At 41.8% G+C, this 22095-nt stretch overlaps 1 protein-coding gene across 6 annotated transcripts in view; it reads right to left on the bottom strand.

Moving 5' to 3' along the window:
• Positions 1-1029: 1029 nt before the first annotated feature.
• The window catches only part of HS1BP3 (HCLS1 binding protein 3), a 187113-nt gene continuing 166047 nt past the window's right edge, over positions 1030-22095 (bottom strand). For 5 of the 6 annotated variants that reach the window (XM_029595981.1, XM_029595984.1, XM_029595986.1 and 2 more), the window contains exon 7: positions 1030-1956. In XM_029595981.1, the coding sequence (XP_029451841.1) occupies positions 1698-1956 (259 nt within the window). In that variant the 3' untranslated portion in view covers positions 1030-1697. The remainder of the gene's footprint in view (positions 1957-22095) is intronic. The other variant, XM_029595982.1, reaches the window with a different exon arrangement.

A 22095-nucleotide genomic window follows, 5' to 3' on the forward strand; every position in this document is an offset into this window, starting at 1 on the left:
ACAGCCAAGTGCATCGGTCTATGAGACTTTGGCTGGGAGTCAAGCACAGAGGGAGACCTCACCACCACCAAACCATTTTTATTTTCATTGATTTTCTCCCTTTTTTATATTATTTACATATGTCACTAACTAGTTCTATCCTTCATATACAAAATGTAAACACATAAAAGAATAAAACCTACTTGTATAAGGAAAGGTGGGAAATAGATTTACATAATTTTATATGTAAAAATATTCTAACAGAGCTTTTGTTATGCCTCAGTATTGATGCTTTTATTTACTTGAAGATATCCACAGTAAAGATATACAAATACATTGATGTATACTAATTACAATATTTTAATCAAATATTATTCATAATCTAATTTCCATATGCATAATTTTCTTATTAAAAAACTTGAAACATTTAATTTTAAAGAACTTCTTCCCCTGCTCTCTCAAATGGCTCCTCTTTTGCCTTTAAAAGAAAAGGGAGACTGAGGTCCCAAGAATTTGCCAGAAAGGATAATTTAAAAAAATATAAATATATAATTGTTAATGCCTTGTAGTAGCCCTAGTATGGCTAGTAGTTTGTTTACCAACAACCAAAAAAGCAGCAATGTGCCGACTAGCTGACTCATGGTATTCCTACTTTGGAAAAATGTTGCCCTTATCAGGCATGAACTCTTCTGCCTTTTTAAGATCAGGAAAAATATTTTGTAGAGAATGAAATTAAAGTTAAACAAGGGCTTCCCAAACCTGTTCTGGGGACATAACAGCGAGTCATGTTTTCAGGATATTCAAAATGAATATATATAGGAGATCAATTTGCATGAACTGGGGACTCAGTATGTACAATTTTATCTCATGGATATTCAATGTGGATATCCTGAAAAAGTCAAATGACTAGCTTTGGGATCCCCAGGACAGATTTAGTGAGCTCTGTAATAAGCAATATAAAGCACACCGCTTTCCCATTTTCTTGTCTGACAAATTTTGGCTCTGTATAGATATTAAACAAGTCATAATAATGTACTGCACAATTTATACTTATATTAAGGCACAAACAGATTTTATTTGGGGTACTATAATCATTTGCTCTGCTCTTCTTTCTTCTCGTACTTTTGTCTTCAATAAAGCATGCCTATATATGAAGATTAATTATTCATTGTACCAAAATATATCTTACAGTTTTGGCTGTTTATAAGAAATGCCAGTTAAGACTATCTAATAGGAAAAATTAAAGCTACTTCTTTGCTGAATAAAAAAAATCACCTGAAATGTTTAACCACTTTGTTAAAACCATAGAACATCGATTGAGCTATTTTTATAGCCATTTATATTATCAGCTGGGCATCCTAAACTTCCTATTTGTCAAGCAACGAGGCAACATATACCTTAACTAATACTTCAGTTTACCCTGTACTTTGACTGTGTATATTTGTAGACACAACTAAATTTCACTGTGCACATATATTCAAACAAATGTTACATCTGGGAAATCACAGTATCTATTCATAAAGGCCAGAAAATTATAGCTCAGTACTGGTTTTCATAAACAGGCTTCATTGGATAGTGCTGACATGTGTATATATAAAAACTGATATGATGCAATATGCCAAGTCAAATTATATCATACCATCAAAACATACATTTTAATTGTCAGAGTAGGTCAAACTACCATACTTGTGTCGTTTTAATGGCAAGTAAAAGTTTTATCAGAAAAGGCTGGCTGAATTCTCACATGCAGATTCATTTTCCTGAATATACTGGAGAATGTCCATCTCATTCATGGCTTGTACATCCTGTTCTATTTGCTTCGCTTCTGGGGCTGAATTGTCATCAGTTTTAGTTGCAACTTTTGGCTTCTTAGGCAATGCTGGCTTAGTTGGCACCACTGGTTTAGATTTATTGACTGATTTTGATCCCAAGTTTAGGAGTATGTCCAGATTGTCTTCAATTCTGCAAGCCCCCCACCCAAATAAACAAAACAAGAAATGATTCAGACATGATGAATGAGCTAGTAAATCTGATATTCAGTAGTAAATTGTATGGGGCAGGGGAGGTCAGGTTCAAAATCAATACACAAATAAAATTTCCTGTAAATGGGCAATCAGATGCTGTATCTTATTAATTTATAATATTATTGTGGAATTAAGGGTCAACAAAGAACTTGCAGGCAATACATTTTTATTGGACTAATACAGCTCTGATTGGGTTTCAAAGGTTATTCTCTCTCAAAAGCTAATCTCAGATGTATTAAAGTTAGTCCAATAAAAAGGTCTCACCTGCAACTTTTGAATCTTAATTCCACGTATCCAAATAGATTAACATGGCACCCATATTATTGTCTAATGCACTTTATTCTTTTATCACACCAGTGTATATAATCCCCCACATCTCTATGGAAACAAATGACCCAAACTTGGAGAAAACTGAGCATGTAGGCAACAGGTTTCACCTCTCTACCTCTAGAAAAGCAAAATCATGCCTGGTACTCCATTTGGTATCATCATTTGATAGAGACCTGTGGTAGAGAATAATTACATATCTTGTTCTACACAAAAAATTATAAAGGAACCCAGATAGGATGGAATGAACAGAAGACAAGTAAAAATGATGCAGGCAAGAAGAAAATAGGGAGAAAAAAAAATGCTTGAAGCCTGGGAGTAGGGAGAAGTATGAAAAATGGTACCATAAGACAAGAATGTCCCAAAAGACAAAAGATGGAGGCACTGTGGGCCATTTTGGAAAGGAGAAAAGGCATTTTCATCTACAGCAGTGTGGTTTACAGACCTCTGACTTAGGCAGAGGAACTTAACAGAGATCTAATCAAAGATTTCAGGAAGCTGTTGATACATTGCAGTTTATCCCCCTATTATCCTTACCTTGCAAAACTGAAAGGTTTAAAAGAAGTTGTGTTAACTGACATTTTTTGTGTTTTCTAGGTATGGAGAGAGTATGTTACTGAAGATCAGTAGGGACGGCACCTATTACTGACGGAATGAAGTACATCTTGAAATGTGGAAAGAAAACTGGTTTGACTGTAGCTGAATCAGACTGCATGCTCAAGACAAGTGAATGTAGTAAAATTAGGTGTGGTTATCTATATATATTGAGCTCCTAGAAAAGATGGATGCAGACAATTCTTACACAATCATTTGCCATAGGAACTGATATCAGCATCATTGTTTGCAATTCTCATACTTCCTTAGACATAAGAGACAAAGTTGCCATTAAATTAAAGAAACTTGCAGTTGAAAATCAAGTTTGGAATTTACCAAAATCATTAAGTGGCAGTCACTAATGGGTGTGTAGTTGGTTCTTTGGATTATCCACAAGATGTGGTTTCAAGATTATAATGATGGACTTGTAAATTACATCATTAGGATAATGGCTGAATGTGATCTCTTCCTCATAACTGACAGACATTACAAATACTAGATTAAAAGTTCCACTAAGAGAAACTACTCACGGTCAATTTAGTGACATTAACTGCACAAACACCTCTTCTTCTTCAGGTTTTGCCAACACTTAATTGTATTAATAACAATAATAATTGGATAATTTATAGACTGCTCTTCTTGACTAATGCCACAAGTTGGCAGTAAACAGCATAAAAACAAACCAAATTATGCATGAAAATGCACATAAAATATAATACAGGCACCAGGACTTTTCAGCTTGGAGAAGAGACGGCTGAGGGGGGATATGATAGAGGTGTTTAAAATCATGAGAGGTCTGGAATGGGTAAATGTGAATCAGTTATTTACTCTTTCGGATAATAGAAAGACTAGGGGGCACTCCATGAAGTCAGCATGTGGCACATTTAAAACTAATCAGAGAAAGTTCTTTTTCACTCAACGCACAATTAAACTCTGAAATTTGTTGCCAGAGGATGTGGTTAGTGCAGTTAGTGTAGCTGTGTTTAAAAAAGGATTGGACAAGTTCTTGGAGGAGAAGTCCATTACCTGCTATTAATTAAGTTGACTTAGAAAATAGCCACTGCTATTACTAGCAACAATAACATGGAATAGACTTAGTTTTTGGGTACTTGCCAGGTTCTTATGGCCTGGATTGGCCACTGTTGGAAACAGGATGCTCGTCTTGATGGACCCTTGGTCTGACCCAGTATGGCATGTTCTTATGTTCTTATAAAAATGATCTTAAATATCAGGTGATAAGAAAAGTTACCACAGACCAGTGGATGGAATAATAAAAGGAGTTTATGAGGTTACTGAAGGACCAGGTCTTCAAGGCCCTTTTCTAAATGCCTAGTAATTCAGTTCTTGGCCTTAGGGCATGGGGTAACTGGTTCCACAATATGGGGCTGTGGTGGTGAAGGCACCGGACTATTTCTGGCATGCCTAAAAAAATTGCCAGATGGAATATGCAAAAAAGCTTCCTGATTAGACCTAACATCTGGGAACATTCCATGTTACCTTCTCTTTTAGGGAAGGGGAAGCCACACTCTCATAGCCTTAAAAGTAAGTACAAGTATTTTGAATCTTACTCTAGCAGAAATGGGCAGCCAATGAAGCTCTAACTACAGCAGGGAGGGTCTCTATGGGCTTTACCTAAGATAATGGGATCTGATCCAGTTCTGAAAGACATGAATACTTTCTTGCAAAGGGAGGCTTTCAACACTACTCATAAAGAGGCAGATATAATAATTGTCTAGCAAGTGTCATATGTTGATATTAGTTAGGTCAATCAAAAGACAAAAGGTGTGTTGCAATAACACTTATGAGTGGATTGTAATTGGGAACAAGTCCGGTAAATGGCGATACAAAGAAGAAGAATACAGAATAACAAATGTTTTCTAAAACAAATAGTGCTTTTAATTCAAGAAAGATAAATGTGAATATAATTGACTGTACAATAGTTGCCTAAATAGATGTAAATGTGAACAGTCCCCCCTAAATAGTTGTTAATGTGTTCAGTCCCCATACACAGGACCTTGTTTCACAGAGCTGCATCGGGAGGGACAAAGGCTGACCTTGACAGTGTAGTAAACAATCTATAAGAAAAAATGTGCATGAACAAAGGAATTTCCCAGCAAATCTGTCTTGGCAAAGGTAATAACAGTGGGGTATCTAGATGTAAACAGAATATATCCAGATGTCCTGAGATTGCTAAACTCTTGAAGCAGCACTATTACCTTTGCCAAGACAGTTTTGCTGGAAAATTCCTTTGTTCATGCACATTTTTTCTTATAGATTGTTTACTACACTGTCAAGGTCAGCCTTTGTCCCTCCCGATGCAGCTCTGTGAAACACGGTCTCATGTTGGGGGACTGAACATCTATTTAGGCGACTATTATACAATCAATTAAATTCACATTTTTCTTTCTGGAATTAAAAGCAGTATTAGATTTTGAAACATTTGTTATTCTGTATTCTCCTTGTTTGTTATCTCCATTTACCTGACTTGTTCCCAATTACAATCCACTCATAAGTGTTACCGCAACACACATTTTGTCTTTTGATTTTCTCTTTTGGTGTGACATCTGCACATCGGTCCACTATTTTATTTATTTAACACTTTTCTATACCGACCTTCATGGTTGAGGACCATATCAGATCGGTTTACATCGAAAGGGGGAACTGTAACAAGAACCGTAGGTAGAAACAGGAAGAACAAAGTTACATTCAACAAGGGTAGTAAACTTGGAAGCAAAGACTGCTAGAAAGAAAAGTCTAAGGAACGTAGTGCTTAGGATATTAACAACAGTTAAAGAGTCAGGGTAGGCTCTTATTCAGAACTTGAAGTTAGTATGGAGATCCATTGTTCAAAAAGGGTTTTGGTCGTCTAATGTGTGTCTGAGGGATCTGAGAAGGCCTGGCGGAAAAGCCAGGTCTTGAGTTTTTTTCTAAATGTTAATAGGCAGGATTCCAGTCTGAGGTCGTATGGGATGTTGTTCCAGATAGCTGGGCCTGCTGTTGAAAAGGATCGATCTTTGGTTGAGGTGAGGCGTGTGGCTTTTGTAGGTGGGGCCTGTAGGGTTCCTTTATATACTTCTCTGGTCGGTCTGTTGGTGATATGGAGATTGAGAGGGAATTTGAGGTCCAGATGCAGATGATTGTAGATGGATTTGTGAATTAGAGTGCGTGATTTGTGAAGGATTCTGTATTTCACCGGGAGCCAGTGTAAGTTATGAAGGATAGGTGATATGTGTTCTCCACGGTTGGTGTTAGTCAGAATTCTTGCCGCGGCATTCTGTATCAACTGTAGGGGTTTGGTGGATGAGCTGGGGAGACCCAGGAGGAGAGCGCTGCAGTAGTCTATTTTAGCAAATAGTAAAGCTTGCAGAACTGTCCTGAAGGAAGAATAGTAGAGGTTTGAGTCTTTTTAGAACCTGGAGTCTATAGAAACAATCTTTGGTTGTGGTGTTGATCATTTTCTTTAGGTTTAGGCTGTTGTCGAGTAGAACCCCGAGATCTCTTACATGGGTGTGCGTGAGCTGAATGTTGAGGATGGTTTGTGGGGGTTGGTTGTCTTGATTGGAGGAGATGAGGAGGAGTTCGGTCTTAGATGCGTTAAGAACCAAAATAATAACTAATATATATATATATTAATAACTAATATATAACAAAATAATATATAAAAATTATTATATATATTATTATATATTATATATTATATATATAATAATATATATATAATATATAAATAATAATATATAAATAATTATAATAATAATAAATAATAATAATATATAAATAATAATATAAAAAAAAAATAATAATATATATATATTATATATTATATTATATATATTATAAAAAATAATATATAATAACAAAATAATAACTAATATATATATATATATATATATATATATATATATATATATATATATAACTAATATATATAATAGTAACTAATATCCCAAAAACTATACGTTTTTGGGATGTTACAGCACAGAAATTGAAATCTTTACTTCCAACTTTGCCTGCCTTTCAAAAAATATGTTAAAAGGGCTCACATGTAATCAGGTATTTGGAGAGCAGCATGGACCCAAGATCCTCTTGACATGGATCCTACTTGCTTTGGGTGAAAGAGCATAAAACCAAATCTCTCTTCCCTATTTTGACACCAGCAACGAGTGATGCAGCATCCCATAAGGTTTAGAAGATGGTGAGTTGTAATCCTGTGACTGAAAACTGTTTGACCAAAAACCTCACTGTGAAATATCTCAGCCTTCATTGATTTTTGCAGCTGTTCAAGGACACACAATTGCAAAAATAAATGAAAGAATTATGCTATAATAGGTGAGGAAAATGAAGACCAGAAATATAAGTACAATGCTGTATCTAGATTACTAGAATATTTGCACAGATTTCATCAACATATTAACCACTGCTTCTATAACTACAACTGTAAAACAATTGCTTTTCTTGTTTCAGTGTGCTCATGACTTTTGATTGCTTCATAACACCAGTTGTGTATATTTGCCAATAGTGTCTTTTCAACATCAGACAATGTCCAATTATTAAACGATTTTTTTTTTTTTTTACGTCTAGTAAAGCATGATGTTTAAGCATATTCCTTACCAACTATATTTCATTCTTCTTTAATGAGTGACTTCATATGTTGGCAGGTTGTGGAAAAGAACTCTTCATGTGCCAAAACCTACACTTACATACATACAGTGCATTATTGTCCTAACTCTTGTAGAAGCTATATTCTTGTCTATTTTCTTGTTCTGGCATTGCTGAAAATGCCATTCCATCTTGACAATATGAAATTCCCCAAGGGTGACAAGGTAGCACCACTTGGATTCTGAATCAGCATGGTCAAGATATACTCCCCTCCAACACCTGAAAAACAACTGTTATATCCTTAAAGCAGAAAGGCACCACTTATAAAGTCAGATAAATTAACATTTCCCCTAATCCTCGAAACACAAGTGTAATAATTTCAGAGAAACCTATAGGAAGTGTCTGCTCTTTAGACAGAGACCGCGTAATTAAATTTGATACAATTGCAAGAAATCAGGAACCTGCCCCACAATCTATAAAAGAAAAATAGGACTTGTTTTAAAATTTCACCTTCCTAAAACCCACCTGACATTTCTTTCCCCTTAAATAGTTTAAGGTCAATATTCAGATGTTTGTTTGGACAAACTCTGGACCTAGTTGGACAAGTCATGGGTTTAAAATTTCCATCCACTCAAAAAGCTTCAGACTTATCCGGCTGTTTAGTTATCCAATATTCAGAGTTAGCCCGATAACTTAACCGGCTAAGTCCAATCCAGCAGGAGAACAGTGCTAAAGTTAGTCAGATACATTTATCCAGCTAACTTTGACTTTATTCAGCTATTTTCAGCAGAGTTCCTAATTGGCAGCACTCTGCTGAATATATGTGGCTAACTTTAGCGGATAAATTGTCCATCCACTTCCCTGCTGAATATTGACCTCATTTAAAGACCCTATTATATTTGATCATGCTCAATTTAAACCACTTTAATCCTTCTCGGACGTAGCATGACTGCCTTACATCCAAACCTCTTATTTGTTTCTTATGTGTCTTTGTCTCTTTTGACTAGACTGTAAGCTCCAAGGAGTAGGGACTGTCTGTTATGTGTCTCTGTACAGGCCATGTATCTGGTATGCGCTACATAAATGATTACTATACAGAAAATCACTATGCTCCACAAATTGCAAGGTTCCTCTATATCTGCCCTACTAAGAATGCATAAGGAAATATCATTATGTGGCAACAGTAAAGTGCTCATTTCATATGCTAAAGATTTGGTCTAATTTAGTATTTGGGGAGGGCAATTTTTAAAGCATTTTGCCTGCTGTTTGAAAGTTGCTTGTCCTCAACATGGCTAAAAGTACCCACATTTATCCACAACATGCGAACGTGTGGCTACATTGAGAGAAGGCGTCCCTGGGGGCGTGGTTAGGTTGAGAGAGGAAACGAATGCACATATGTGACATTTTCAAATCTTCATGGCATACTTTTCCAGTAAAATCCTACCTGCAGAAAAGCAAATGTTGCTTACCTGATGTAACAGGTGTTCTCACAGGACAGCAGGATGTTAGTCCTCACAAATGGGTGACATCGAGGATGGAGCCCACCACGGAAAACTTCTGTCAAAGTTTAAACAGAACTTTGACTGGCCCCTACTGGGCATGCCCAGCAAGGCACTGACCCTGCAGCCAGCAGGGGTCTCCCTTCAGTCTGATGTTCAAAGCTACAGGCAGTGCCTAGAAAGTAAAAACAAAACAAACCCAACACCGCGGGGTGGCGGGCGGGTTTCGTGAGGACTAACATCCTGCTGTCCTGTGAGAACACCTGTTACATCAGGTAAGCAACATTTGCTTTCTCACAGGACAAGCAGGATGGTTGTCCTCACAAATGGGTGAGTACCGAGCTGAGGATGTCCTGACTTGCACCAAATGCACCCAACGACGTGCAACAGGCACTACAACTGGGGTGGAATTTGGTAAAGGGCATCCGCACCCTACCGGGAAGGTGGAAGGGTGTTGGTACATCACGTTGGAAAAAGGTTACGCAAGACAGATTGGCCGAAGATGGAGTCCTGTCTTCCAGCTTTGTCCAAACAATAGTGGGCTGCAAAGGTATGGAGAGAACTCCAGGTTGCAGCCTTGCAGATGTCAGGAAGCGGCACCGATCGAAGGTGTGCCACTGACGTAGCCATGGCCCTCACAGAGTGTGCTTTGACACGGTCTTGAAAAGGGATGCCCGCTTGCTCATAGCAGAAAGCAATGCAGTCCGCCAACCAGGAGGAAAGAGCCTGCTTACCCACAGGTTGTCCTAACTTGTTAGGATGGAAAGAGACGAATAATTGAGTGCTCTTCCTGTGAGAAACTGTACGGTCTAGGTAAAAGGCTAGAGCCCGTTTACAGTCTAGGGTATGCAGGGTCTGTTCTCCAGAGTTGGAGTGGGGCCTGGGAAAAAAGATAGGTAGTATGATGGATTGATTAATATGAAACTCAGAAACTACCTTAGGTAAAAATTTAGGGTGAGTGCGGAGTACCGCCCGGTCCTGCAGGAGCTTAGTGTAAGGCGGATAGGTAACTAGGGCCTGTAATTCACTAACCCTGCGAGCTGAAGTGATAGCCAAAAGGAATAACACTTTCCATGTGAGATACTTTAACTCACAGGAGTGCAGAGGTTCGAAAGGAGGTTTCATTAGACGACCAAGAACCAGATTAAGGTCCCAGGATGGGGCCGGAGGCCGTAAGGGTGGCTTCAGATGGAGCAAGCCTTTAAGAAAACGTGTTACTAGGGGTTGTACTGAAATAGGGACACCCTGTACACCTTTATGGAAGGCGGCTACCGCACTGACATGCATCCTAATGGAAGAGGTTTTAAGACCTGATTCAGAGAGATGCCATAAATAGTCCAAGAATTTGGAGATTGGACAGGAAAGGGGATCAAGGGACTGAGAAGTGCACCATGATGTGTACCTTTTCCATTTGTATGAGTAAGACTTTCTTGTGGAAGGCTTTCGTGAAGCTATCAGGACTCGAGAAACGGAATCTGAAAGGTTGAAAGGCTGAAGGACTAACCTTTCAACATCCATGCCGTCAGGGACAAGGCTTGGAGGTTGGGATGGAGGAGGCATCCGTCGTTTTGAGTGAGCAGATGCGGGTCCTTTCCCAGAGGAATGTGCCTGCGGATGGAGAGATCCTGGAGTATTGGAAACCATACTTGGCGTGGCCAGTAAGGTGCTATCAGGATCATGGTTCCTCCGTCCTGGCGTAGCTTCACGAGAGTCTTTGACACAAGAGGAAGTGGAGGGAATGCGTAGAGCAGACCGGTTGTCCACTTGAGGGAGAATGCATCCCTCGGCCGAGAGTGCTGGCTCCGAATGAGAGAGCAGTAATCGTCCACTTTGTGGTTCTGAGGGGACGCAAAGAGGTCTATGCGGGGAGAACCCCACTTGTGAAACAGAGAGGTCGCTATCAGAGGATCGAGTGACCACTCGTGCGGTCGGAAGACACGGCTCAGCCGGTCTGCCAATACATTGTCTACTCCCGGCAGGTAAGTGGCCCTGAGGTACATGGAGTGGGAGAGGGCTTCCGCCCAGATCTGCGCAGCTTCCTGACACAGAAGGAAGGAGCCTGTGCCTCCCTGCTTGTTTATGTACCACATGGCCACTTGGTTGTCCGTCTGGATTAAGATTATCTGATGAAAGAGATGATCTTTGAAAGTGCGGAGCGCATAGCGGATTGCTCGAAGTTCCAGGAAATTGATCTGGTGTTCGGCTTCCTCGTTGGACCATAACCCTTGGGTTTGAAAGTTGTCCACATGGGCTCCCCAACCGATGTGAGAAGCGTCGGTGGTTAGGATTACTTGCGGATCCGGTGGAAGAAAGGGTAAGCCCTGAAGGAGGTTGACCTGAGTCGTCCACCAGGTTAAGGATAGGCGCAGCGCTTGTGTGACTGTGACTATGGAGGACAGAGGCTGAAAAGCTTGAATCCATTGGTGTCGTAGAGTCCATTGTGTTACTCTCATGGCTAGTCGGGTCATGGGAGTGACTTGAACCGAGGATGCCATGTATCCTAGGAGAATGAGGAACTGGCGAGCCGTGGCCGTATCTTGAGACTGGAGCTGGTGAGCTAGGGACATGAGAGTTTGGACCCGTTGAAGCGGAAGGTAGGCCTTTGCCTGTAAGGTGTCCAAGTCTGCCCCAATGAAAGATAAGGTTGAGATGGGACGAAGCAAGATTTCTCGTAATTGACAAGAAACCCTAAGGAAAGGAGTGTGTTGATTGTCAATTGTAGGGAGGACCGGGCAATCTGAGGGGTGGAGGCCCTGATTAGCCAATCGTCCAGATAGGGGTATACGTGGACACCTTCCTTCCTGAGGAATGCTGCTACAACTACGAGGCATTTGGTGAAGACTCGTGGAGCAGATGCCAGACCGAAAGGTAGTACTCGGTATTGATAATGGTCGCGGCCTACTAGAAACCGCAGATATTTGCGATGGGATTGTGTTATCGCAATATGGGTATAAGCTTCCTTGAGGTCGAGGGAGCATAGCCAATCCCCTCTTTGCAGCAGAGGGAGTAACGTGCCCAGGGTTACCATCTTGAACTTTTCTTTTTGAAGGTACTTGTTGAGGGCCCGAAGGTCCAAAATTGGACGTAGCCCTCCTGACTTTTTTGGAATTAGGAAGTACCTGGAGTAAAATCCCTTGCCTCGTTGAGAGGGAGGGACAGGTTCTATAGCATTTGATTGCAAAAGAAGGGATACTTCCTGTTGTAATTGAGTCAAGTGGCTGGATAGACTCCATGCTTGAAGAGGCGGGGAGTCTGTCGGAAGAGTTATGAAATTGAGGTGGTAACCCTGTGCGATAATTGCCAGCACCCACTGGTCTGAGGTAATCCGTATCCAATGCTGCAAAAAGTGGCACAGACGACCCCCTACAGGGATGTGGGGGAGTGGGATATGGCATGTGCTCCGTATCGGGAAGTCAAAGGCCTGCCGCAGGCCCGGGAGGTGGGGCTACAGCAGGTCTTTGTTTCCGAGGTTGGCGTAGCTGAGGTCTGGTGGAGGATCGAGCCGGACGAGGCCTAGTCCTTCTTAGGTGGTGGTTTGGAGGATACCTCAGATGGAACAGACGAAAGTTGTTTCAACGTCTCGTGGTGATCCTTCAATTCCGCCACAATCTGTTGAATCTGTTCTCCGAACAGATTGTCCCCCAAGCAGGGTAAATCGGCTAGACGATCCTGGACCTCTGGGCGAAGGTTGGATGATTTGAACCAAGCCCAACGTCTGGCTGAGATGGCAGTAGCTGAGACTTTCGTGGAAGCATCGAAGATATCGTAGGCCGTTCTGATCTCGTGCTTCCCAGCTTCAAATCCTTTGTGAAGGAGGGCTTGAAGCTGTGGCTGGTATTGGTCCGGTAATGTGTCAGCGTAGTCCTGCATCTGTTTAAGGATAGCTCTGTTGTATTGAGTCATATAAAGTTGGTATGAAGCTATGCGAGATATCAACATAGCCCCATGATATACTTTCCTGCCCACACTATCAAGGAATTTGTTGTCCTTGATAGGGGGAGTGGAAGAGTGTGGTTTTAGGCGCTTGGCCTTCTTTTGCGCAGACTCAACTACAACAGAGCGATGATCCAGTTGAGACTTCTGAAATCCTGGTGCTGACTGAACGAGGTATGTTGAGTCAGCTTTTTTATTAACTGGTGACACAGATGAAGGTGATTCCCAGTTTTTCTTTAAAAGATCCAGAAATACCTGGTGAATGGGGATGGAAGCGATGATTTTTGGGGCATCCAGAAATTGGAGCAGCTCCATCATTTGGTGCCTGTCATCGGTCTCAGATTGCAGCTGAAAAGGCACAATTTCTGACATCTCCTTTACAAAATTTATAAAGGAGAGATCTTCAGGAGGAGATCGTTTTCTACTCTCTGTAGGAGATGGTGGGGATGGTAAATCTGTATCTGAAGATGTATCATCACCCCAGGTATCATAAGGATCATGTAGGGCTTGCAGTCCTGAAGGACCTGGTAGAGGATCCAAAGGCATCGATGGAATCGGTGCTGCAAGCGGAACTGTGAACGGCATCGAGGGCTTCGGGGGTACCGATGGAATCGGTGCCGATCTTGGAATCGATGGAGCCGAAGGATAAATCGGTGGAAAGGTATGTGAAGGCACCGATGGAACGACACCGGACGGGGGAATCCGGAATGGTGTTTCTCCTGTCGATGAATGTCCTTCCGGAGATGATGGTGTAGTCGGTGCTACTGGAATCACCGATGGAAGGGCGCGCATGAGTGCCTCCATACGATTTAGTATCGGTGCCAACGCTTCCACTAGAGGCTCGGTGGTCGGTTCCCTCCTCGGTAGCAGAGTCGGTGCTGAGGTCGGTGCCTGAGGCGGTGCCGGAATCGGTGCCGGAGGCGGTGCCGGTGGAGGCTGGAATCTTCGCATCGCATTCTCGATGGCCTCCTGGACCAGCCGGTCCAGTTCTGCCCGGAGACCAGGGGTAACCATACCCGGCTCGACGGGAGAGGGAGGCTGAGGCAGGGCCGGAAGTACCACCGTAACCGGTGGGATCACGGCCCCCGCACCCCGGGAGGGTGAGGGTTTCCTCGGTGCCTGCGAACGAGACGTGGACGGTGCCAGGTCTGACCGAGGCTTTTTCGTCGGTGGCTCGGCCTGTTCAGAGGTCGATGGTTGTGGATCCTCGACGGGCCGAGACTTGTGCCGTCGATGGCGATGCTTATCCTTCCGATCTCCTCGCCCATCCGGGGAGGGGACAGGAGTCGACGGCCGAGAAGTCATCGGTGGAGGACGGTCACCGGAGGGTTGACGATGGTGGTGCAACTTCAACGGTGCCGGTTCCGATGACGTCGATGCTATCGATGGCGTTGGGGTGGGTGCATGGAAGAGGAGCCCCATCTTCTCCATCCTGGCTTTACGACCCTTAGGTGTCATTAGGGCACATTTAGTGCAAGTCAGGACATCATGCTCACTTCCCAAACATAGAACACAGACCCGATGGGGATCTGTGATTGACATAGTCCGGGTGCAATCCGGACAACGACGGAACCCCGTCGCCATGGCCTAGGGCCAAATTTAGCCGCGGGATTGGTAAGTGCCAACAGGCCTCTAGGGCCAAAATCGACGGCAGTCGATGAAAATCGGCAAAAAACTTACCGGCTTTCGCGGAGGTGACAAAAATTTGTCGAAGGGAGACCCCTGAGGGGCAAATTTTCTTCGGAAAGAAAAAAAACCGAATTCCTGTCAGGAACGTGGTAAGAGAGCTCCTTTCACCGCGTGGCAACTGCTGCGCGGAAAAAAGAAGACTGAAGGGAGACCCCTGCTGGCTGCAGGGTCAGTGCCTTGCTGGGCATGCCCAGTAGGGGCCAGTCAAAGTTCTGTTTAAACTTTGACAGAAGTTTTCCGTGGTGGGCTCCATCCTCGATGTCACCCATTTGTGAGGACAACCATCCTGCTTGTCCTGTGAGAAAAGCAGGTACAAATGCCGGTGGATATTTTGTACCCATGGCAAGTTTAGTATGCATGTTCTTTGAATTTGAAAAGTGGGAGAAAGTCCTCAGGTCAAAGGTGGACGCAGTCTGAGTCTTAATGTGGACAGTATGAAAAGTGCCAATATAAAACGTTGCTAATGTACACAGCACAGTATCTTCAGTGAGAGAGGACTGCATAGCAAATAACCACAGCAGGATATATAATTATGATTGCTATAAAGTAGCTATGCTGCCCCTGAAAAGACTTTTATAAGAAAGGGACGATAATAAAGGGTTATGTCTTCATAAGCATGCGATCTGAGCAGACAAGATGGATAGGGGGGGAGGGCAAATGGAAAGGATGACAGGACATGAAGTACAAGTGTAGGGAACAGTGGAAGAAAGATAAAGGAAAGGGAGTAGGCACATAATAGGAAAATCAGGAGCTGAGAGAATAAACACATTCTGAAAATCCAGATTATTAAAGGAGCGAGGGAGATGGAAAAAGGGCCTAAACTAAAAATTAATAACTAACTAAAGGAGTGGGGAGGAGGAAAAAAAAAAAAAAAAGAGGGAATCTATTTAGGGGCACAAAGCGGACATTCCAAGAAAAAACTGTACAGCTAATGTGGTCACTCCAGTTTTTTTTTTAGTGCACTACAAACACTGGGATAATCTGCTTGTTGGTCTTCTAATGAGTATGGAAAGGTCTCAAAACCTTACGCAATTGTTGGGGCAATTAAAGGTATCTTGACCTGCAAAGAACCGATAAAGTGTCTAAGCTACAGGCTTGGGTGGAAGTTGATTTTCTTACTGATGGAAAGAGGTAAAGGAGTTAGAGATTATAATGTAGAGGACCTCCTGTAAACACTTCTAACTTACAGCACAGCTTGCATGGACGGTTTCACAATGTTCTAGGAACGGTGGGAAGCTGAACTCAAGGAGAACATGCTAGGGTAAAAAGACATGCTGAATCTGGTCATGTCCCGGAATGAGCTTTCTATGCTGGGACCTTTTCCTGCATTGCATTAGTCAAATCGGTGTTGGAATTAGCATTTTTATTTTTACAATTTTGCTCTCCTTCACCTCAGACATTCCAGAGGATCCCTCCCCCAGGTCAGTTTTTTCCCTTGTGCCAGCACGACTTCTGTGATAAAACACCAAGTTATTTTAATTCAGTATTATATGTCTGCATAATACTTTTCTACAAGGAAATACTCTACGGGGTGAGATGCAGGGATTTAGGCTGAGTAGACAGGAAGGCACTCGAAGATGTGGGAAAGATCAGTGGGAGAGGTCATTGGTAAATGGAAAGTAAGACAAGAGCATGAGAAAAAAAATCTGTTCTGTATATTTATTTCTCATGGTTTTTGAGATGCATTTGGAAAGGTTAAAGCTATCGCATTTTAGAATATGCTTTGCCATCTGCTCATTCAGTTTTAAGCACGAATGCTTTACTGCTCTTACAGAGTTGATGATCTGGCATCAACAAAAGCAACTGACCCATGGAAAACCTGACAAAATTCAGTCCTTAAGTGCCTGTGACACACTGATATTCTAAATTAAATAAAACCAGTACAAATGCACTGAAGAAATAACCAAATTACTTTTACTTGCATATGTTTTTATGTGGATTTATTACTTGCTTTCAAATGAACTAAGCTTATTTTATTAAAGGATCTGCTTTAAAATATATCTTCCTTTATGCCAGACGACAAAGTCCAATTTTCGTTCGAATATTTATTGACTGAGAACCATCACGGTGCACGCCAATGCAGCAGTGACCAGGAAAAACCATATGAGTGCAGGGTTCCAAGACCAAGAGCTTAAAATGTAAGTCTGAACACAGGGAAACTGGATACTTTGCTGAAAGTCACACTATTAGGGAAGATGTGGGATTCAAACTGAGGTTTCCAAATAGGGAAATTCTGTAGCAGAACATACAAGCTCCTCAGGCCTGTTTTAATCAGGTTGCCTACAGCTGCCTGCTCTGAGGTCAGCATCCTTCAACTGTTGGCTCTTTTCATGGTGATGGCCCCTGTGCAAATCATGGGGACCTCGAAGCTGTGGCTCTGGTGCACTAATCTAGCCCCATCATTGGTAATTCCAGCCTTTGTATTTCCATACTGTGTGCCAGCACATAACTGTCTGAATGGAAAATACTGCTACTTCATGCAGTGGTTTATCAAAACTCCTATCAGTATGTTTTTAAGTTGTCTATTTTCTACCTTCACCTTTTTGAGGCTGTTGATGGACTACAGCTAGGGACATTTATTTATTCATTCCAATCTTCATATTCTGCTTCTCCAAATATTTGTTCAGATAAGGAAATAAGGTTAGAAACACTATGGTAAACCCCGACTACTGCTACAGTTCTTCTTACCAAGGAGCTGACAGATATTTATTATTCAGTTGTGTGACCCACTTTTAAAAGGAAAGGTTTATTTTCTACTTCTCCTTTCATCTATTTTTGCAGGTTTTCCCCCCACTGTACAAATATTCAGAGCTCGTCTGTAGTCTGGTATTCCTTAATGTCTGGCCTTCTTGAATTCTTGAGCTTAAAAACAGAAGAGTGCAATACTTTAAATGATCATATGTTGTTGATAACCATTTCCAAAAAGCTATTAGCACGCAATCCAAAATACTGGCACACACATCTAAATTTTAAACAAAGAAACGAGCCCCTTACACTACACTTCACTTATTTTCAACAAAAGCTGTCAAGTCTGAGTCATTGTTGCTTTCACTGTGTTAAGCCACAGTGAGCTTCAGAAAGAAATCAAATAATTAAAGAGCCTCTGGCATGGGTGGAATAAAGGAGTTGATCTCCTGAGAAGCAAATGAATTGTCTTACACAAATACCGCAGGCACCCTCTCTGAGCCAAGAGGGGAAAAAAAATGAAACAGAACATGGCAATGATTAAAAAGCATTAGGAGACTCTTTTCTGTCCAGGTGATAGAAGATATATGGAAACACTGTTCTCCTTTTCTTTTTAAGGACAGTGACAGTGTGGTGAAAAGTCAATGCCTGAACTGGAAGATTGTTTTCTCCCAAGCCACCTTTCAGCACTCAAGAAATGTGCTTCCTTTCTCAAATGCCTTTCATAAGTTATTAGGTGATGCAAATATAACTCTACAGACGTTAATCTAGAAATATATGACTGGGAAAATTACGAGGCTGACATTCAAAGCGTTTGTCCAGCTAACTTTTGGAGTTAGCCAGAGAAAATGCAGAATTTAAAAATCTTCCCCTGTTGACTGGCTAAAGTTCAGCTGGATAAAAAGAGGTGGTGCGGCCAAGTGTGTGTGTGTGTGTGTGTGTGTGGGGGGGGGGGGGTGTCTCCGGAGACATGACTAAAATCTATCCAGCTAGTGCTGGTATTTGGTGCCACCTGCATGACTTGATCCCTCTCACTGTCAACTCTTTCCATCATCTGGTTAACTCTGGCCAGAAAAATTGCTGTCCTAAAGTTAGCTGGCTAACTTAAAAATGAACTTAGCAGGTGACAAGTGGACAATCCCCTCCTCCCCCCCACCCCCACAATATTTTTTGAAACTGTTACATGGGCTGAGGAATACCTGCCCGCCTGACCCCCAATATTTTTAAAATTGCCATGTTGAGCAGCACTGATCCCCCACACCCCCTGTTTCCCTACTTTTAAAAAGCTGTAGCCAAAATTACCAATCCCCCTCCCATCCTAAAAAATGTCTCCATAGCAAAGCAGGCCCTTACCTTCCAATCCACTGAATAATAAGTGCGGGTACAGCTGACGGTCACCGGCACTTAGTATTAGTTAAGAAAGGATGGACGACACATGCAACTGCCTCCCCGTGGAGGTGGTGGTGAGGAGGATGGTATCAGAACTCAAGAAAGTGTGGGACAAGCACAGAGAGAGGAAGGGGTTATACAGCTGAATGGGAGATGAGGACGGGCAAACCGGATGCACCGTAGGACCTTTATCTGTCATCATTTTCTAGGTAAGCCAATCATACCAAAACCAGAGGGAATTCAAAATGGGATAATACCAATTTGAGCAATTTATAAACATATGAACTTAAGAAGTGACATGCTGAGTCAGACCAAGGTCCATTGAACCCAGCATCCTCTCTCAGACATTGGCCAATCCAGGTCACAAATACCCAGTAGATCCCCAATAGTCAGGGCTTAATTTGTAGACAATAAAGAAGGGGAATTGTAGAGAGAGGAGCAATGGAGGGCAGGGACAGGTGTGACCTATTCGAGGGGATGGGGCCAGGACTAGTTGTGGAGTCTCTCTCTCCCAAACACATGTTTCTTCCACTTACCCCAGCGATCCTCCATCCCCAGCCCTCACTAGTGCTCAAGCCCCAGCCATCCTTCACCCACCAGAACTGATTTACACTACTGGCTCTGCTCTACTTCCGCAGGTCCCGGAAAAAAGGTGGCAGAGCTTTGTTCTAGGTAATTCCTCCAGAAATTAAGCCCTGGATAAGGGACATAAAAAAGAATTGAATTAACACAAGTATGGAACTTGCAAGCAGCAGTATACTATCCAGGGTTGAAGCTGTGACAGCTGGCATTACCAAACTCAAATTTCAAAGTTGTGCTCATTCAAGTACCCTCTTTTTTGTGTCTGTTCTTTGTGCTGCAGTGTCTACTTCTGGATCACACCTTCCCCTCCTGATCCCTGCAGAACAGGAGAGGAGGGATAGAACCACAAGCGGGGAGGGCTGAATAATGGAGCACAGCTGCTACTCTCTGCCACGGCTGCTCCAAGCTCACCCCCTCTCTTTTCCTCTGCAGGCTGCCTGGGGGAGAGGGGTTGGAGAAGAACAACCCTGCTACTCTGCCTCTTAAATCTGAAAAGAAGCGGTGAGACTCCATTCCAGGCTGTTCCTCCACAAATTAAGGCCTGCCAAAGTTGATTTATTTCTTGTATCTCACTCCCAGGGATAAGCGCTGGCTTTCAGGTCTACTTGGCTAATAACCCTATATGGACTTTTCTTTCAGGAACTTGATCATGTCCTGTGGCAACAGATTCCATAGACTGACTGTGCACAGAGTAAAAAAAAATATTACTCTGATTTGTTTTAAATCTTCTAGTTGATAGTTTCAAGGATTGTCCCCTAGTCCTAGTGTTGTTTGAAGAGGTAAATAACCATTCCACCCTACTCATGATTTTATAAATTTAAATCATATCTCCTCTGTCATCTCTTCTCCAAGCTAAAGAGCCCTAATCTGTTTAGCCTCTCTCCATAAGGGAGCTTTCCCATCCCTTTTTAATTTTTGTCACCCTTCTCTGTACCTTTTCAATGTCTGCTATATCTGTTTTGAGATGGGGGACACCAGAACTGCACACAAGACTTGAGGTGCAGTCGCACCATGGATCTATACAAAGGCATTATGATATTTTCAGTTTTGTTTTCTATTCTTTTCCAAATAATTTCTAACATTTTATTTGCCTTTTTGACCGCTGCTGCACACTGAGCCAAAGATTTCAAGATATTGATTCTTATATAGTACAGGAGCTAGCACTATATTAGTGCCTTTTTAAAAATGTAAATATTGCTTATGTATTCATTTTGTGCACCTATTATCTCTGAAACATTCAAACTATTATCTCTGAAACATTCAAACTAAAGCAATCAAATATTTAGGATAGGTATATTTACATAACAGCTAGAAATTGAAATAATTTTCCCTTATGACTTATGAATCTAGCCCAAAATGGAAGAAATGAAACATTTTCCCAAAAAAATAAAATGGAGACTCCTGAACCTTTGGATTTCTCAGAGATTCTCAATTCACCCAACATCAGTGGACTTCCTCCTCATCAATTAGTCTGTAAAATTGGAATTCCTTTATACTGAGACCAAGTGAGTAATGTTTTATTTGTTGATTTTTAAACTACTTTGTTTTATTATATCACCTTTCCAATGAAATCAAACAAAAAAAAGTCATATAAATTCCAGCATGTACACACACAAAAAAATATATGCTAATGGTAAAAAAAATGCAATGTTGTGCATTTGGGTTGCAAAATATGCACGGAACATTAGAAAATAGGTGGTGAAGTTTTTCTGTGCACAAAACAAGAGCAGGAACTGGGGGTGATCATCTTAAGGTAGCCAAAGAAGAGGAACAGCCAATAGGAAAAAGGAGTTGGTATTGTCTATATCTACGTTTCTGGTTAGACCTCATTTGGATATTGTGCACAATTCTGGAGACTGCAATTTCGAAAGGATATAAACCAACTAGAGTCAGTCCAGCTATTAAAATGGTCAATGGTCTGCATCATAAAGCATATGGGGATAGACTTAAGATCTATATATGTATACTCCAGAGGAAAGGGGAGATATGATAGAGGCATTTTAATTCCTCCAAGGAATAAATACACAGGAGACGGGCCTCTTTCAATGGAAAAGAGGCTCTGGAATCATGGGATGAGGATAAAAGGGGGTAGACTCGGAAGTAATCTAAGGAAATATTTCTATACAGAAAGGATGGATGCATACAACAGCCTTGTTCTGGAAGTGGTGATAAGGAGGACCGTATCAAAATTCAAGAAAACGAGGGACAATGATAAAGGATCTCTAAGGGAGAGGAAGGGACAATAAAGCTGAGCAGGCAGCATGGATGGGCAGACTGGATGGGCCATTTGGTCTTTATCGGCAGTCATGTTCTATGTTTCTATATTTATTTATTCACTTCACCCCTGCGAGAAGCAGCCAATCCCCATGCAATACTCCGTGCTGAATGGGGATTGGCTGCTTCCCACATCTACCCAAAATTTCATCAGGAATCCAGTCCTAAATCTCAGCCAGCTTGACTAACAATGTTGCCACTTTAAATTCAAGACATAACTCCTTACTTTCCCCCCAAATCCTCTTAACTCATTCTTTCTCTATTTCTGTCAATAGCACTGCCATCTTCCCAGTTCCCCTCAGTCTATAACCTTGAGGCTCATATTTGACACCCCTCTCTCCTTATCTACATACATCGAAAACATTGCTGAAATGTGTAGTTTCTTTCTATATATCATGACCAAAATCCATGCCTATCTTTCTAAAGACACTATCAGAACCCTGGATTCACTCTCTCATCACCTCCCGCTTGGATAACTGCAATTTGTTCCTCACAGGTCTCCCAAGAGAACCATCTTTCTC

The sequence above is a fragment of the Rhinatrema bivittatum genome, chromosome 3 (assembly GCF_901001135.1).
Source record: "Rhinatrema bivittatum chromosome 3, aRhiBiv1.1, whole genome shotgun sequence".
NCBI classification, from domain to species: domain Eukaryota; kingdom Metazoa; phylum Chordata; class Amphibia; order Gymnophiona; family Rhinatrematidae; genus Rhinatrema; species Rhinatrema bivittatum.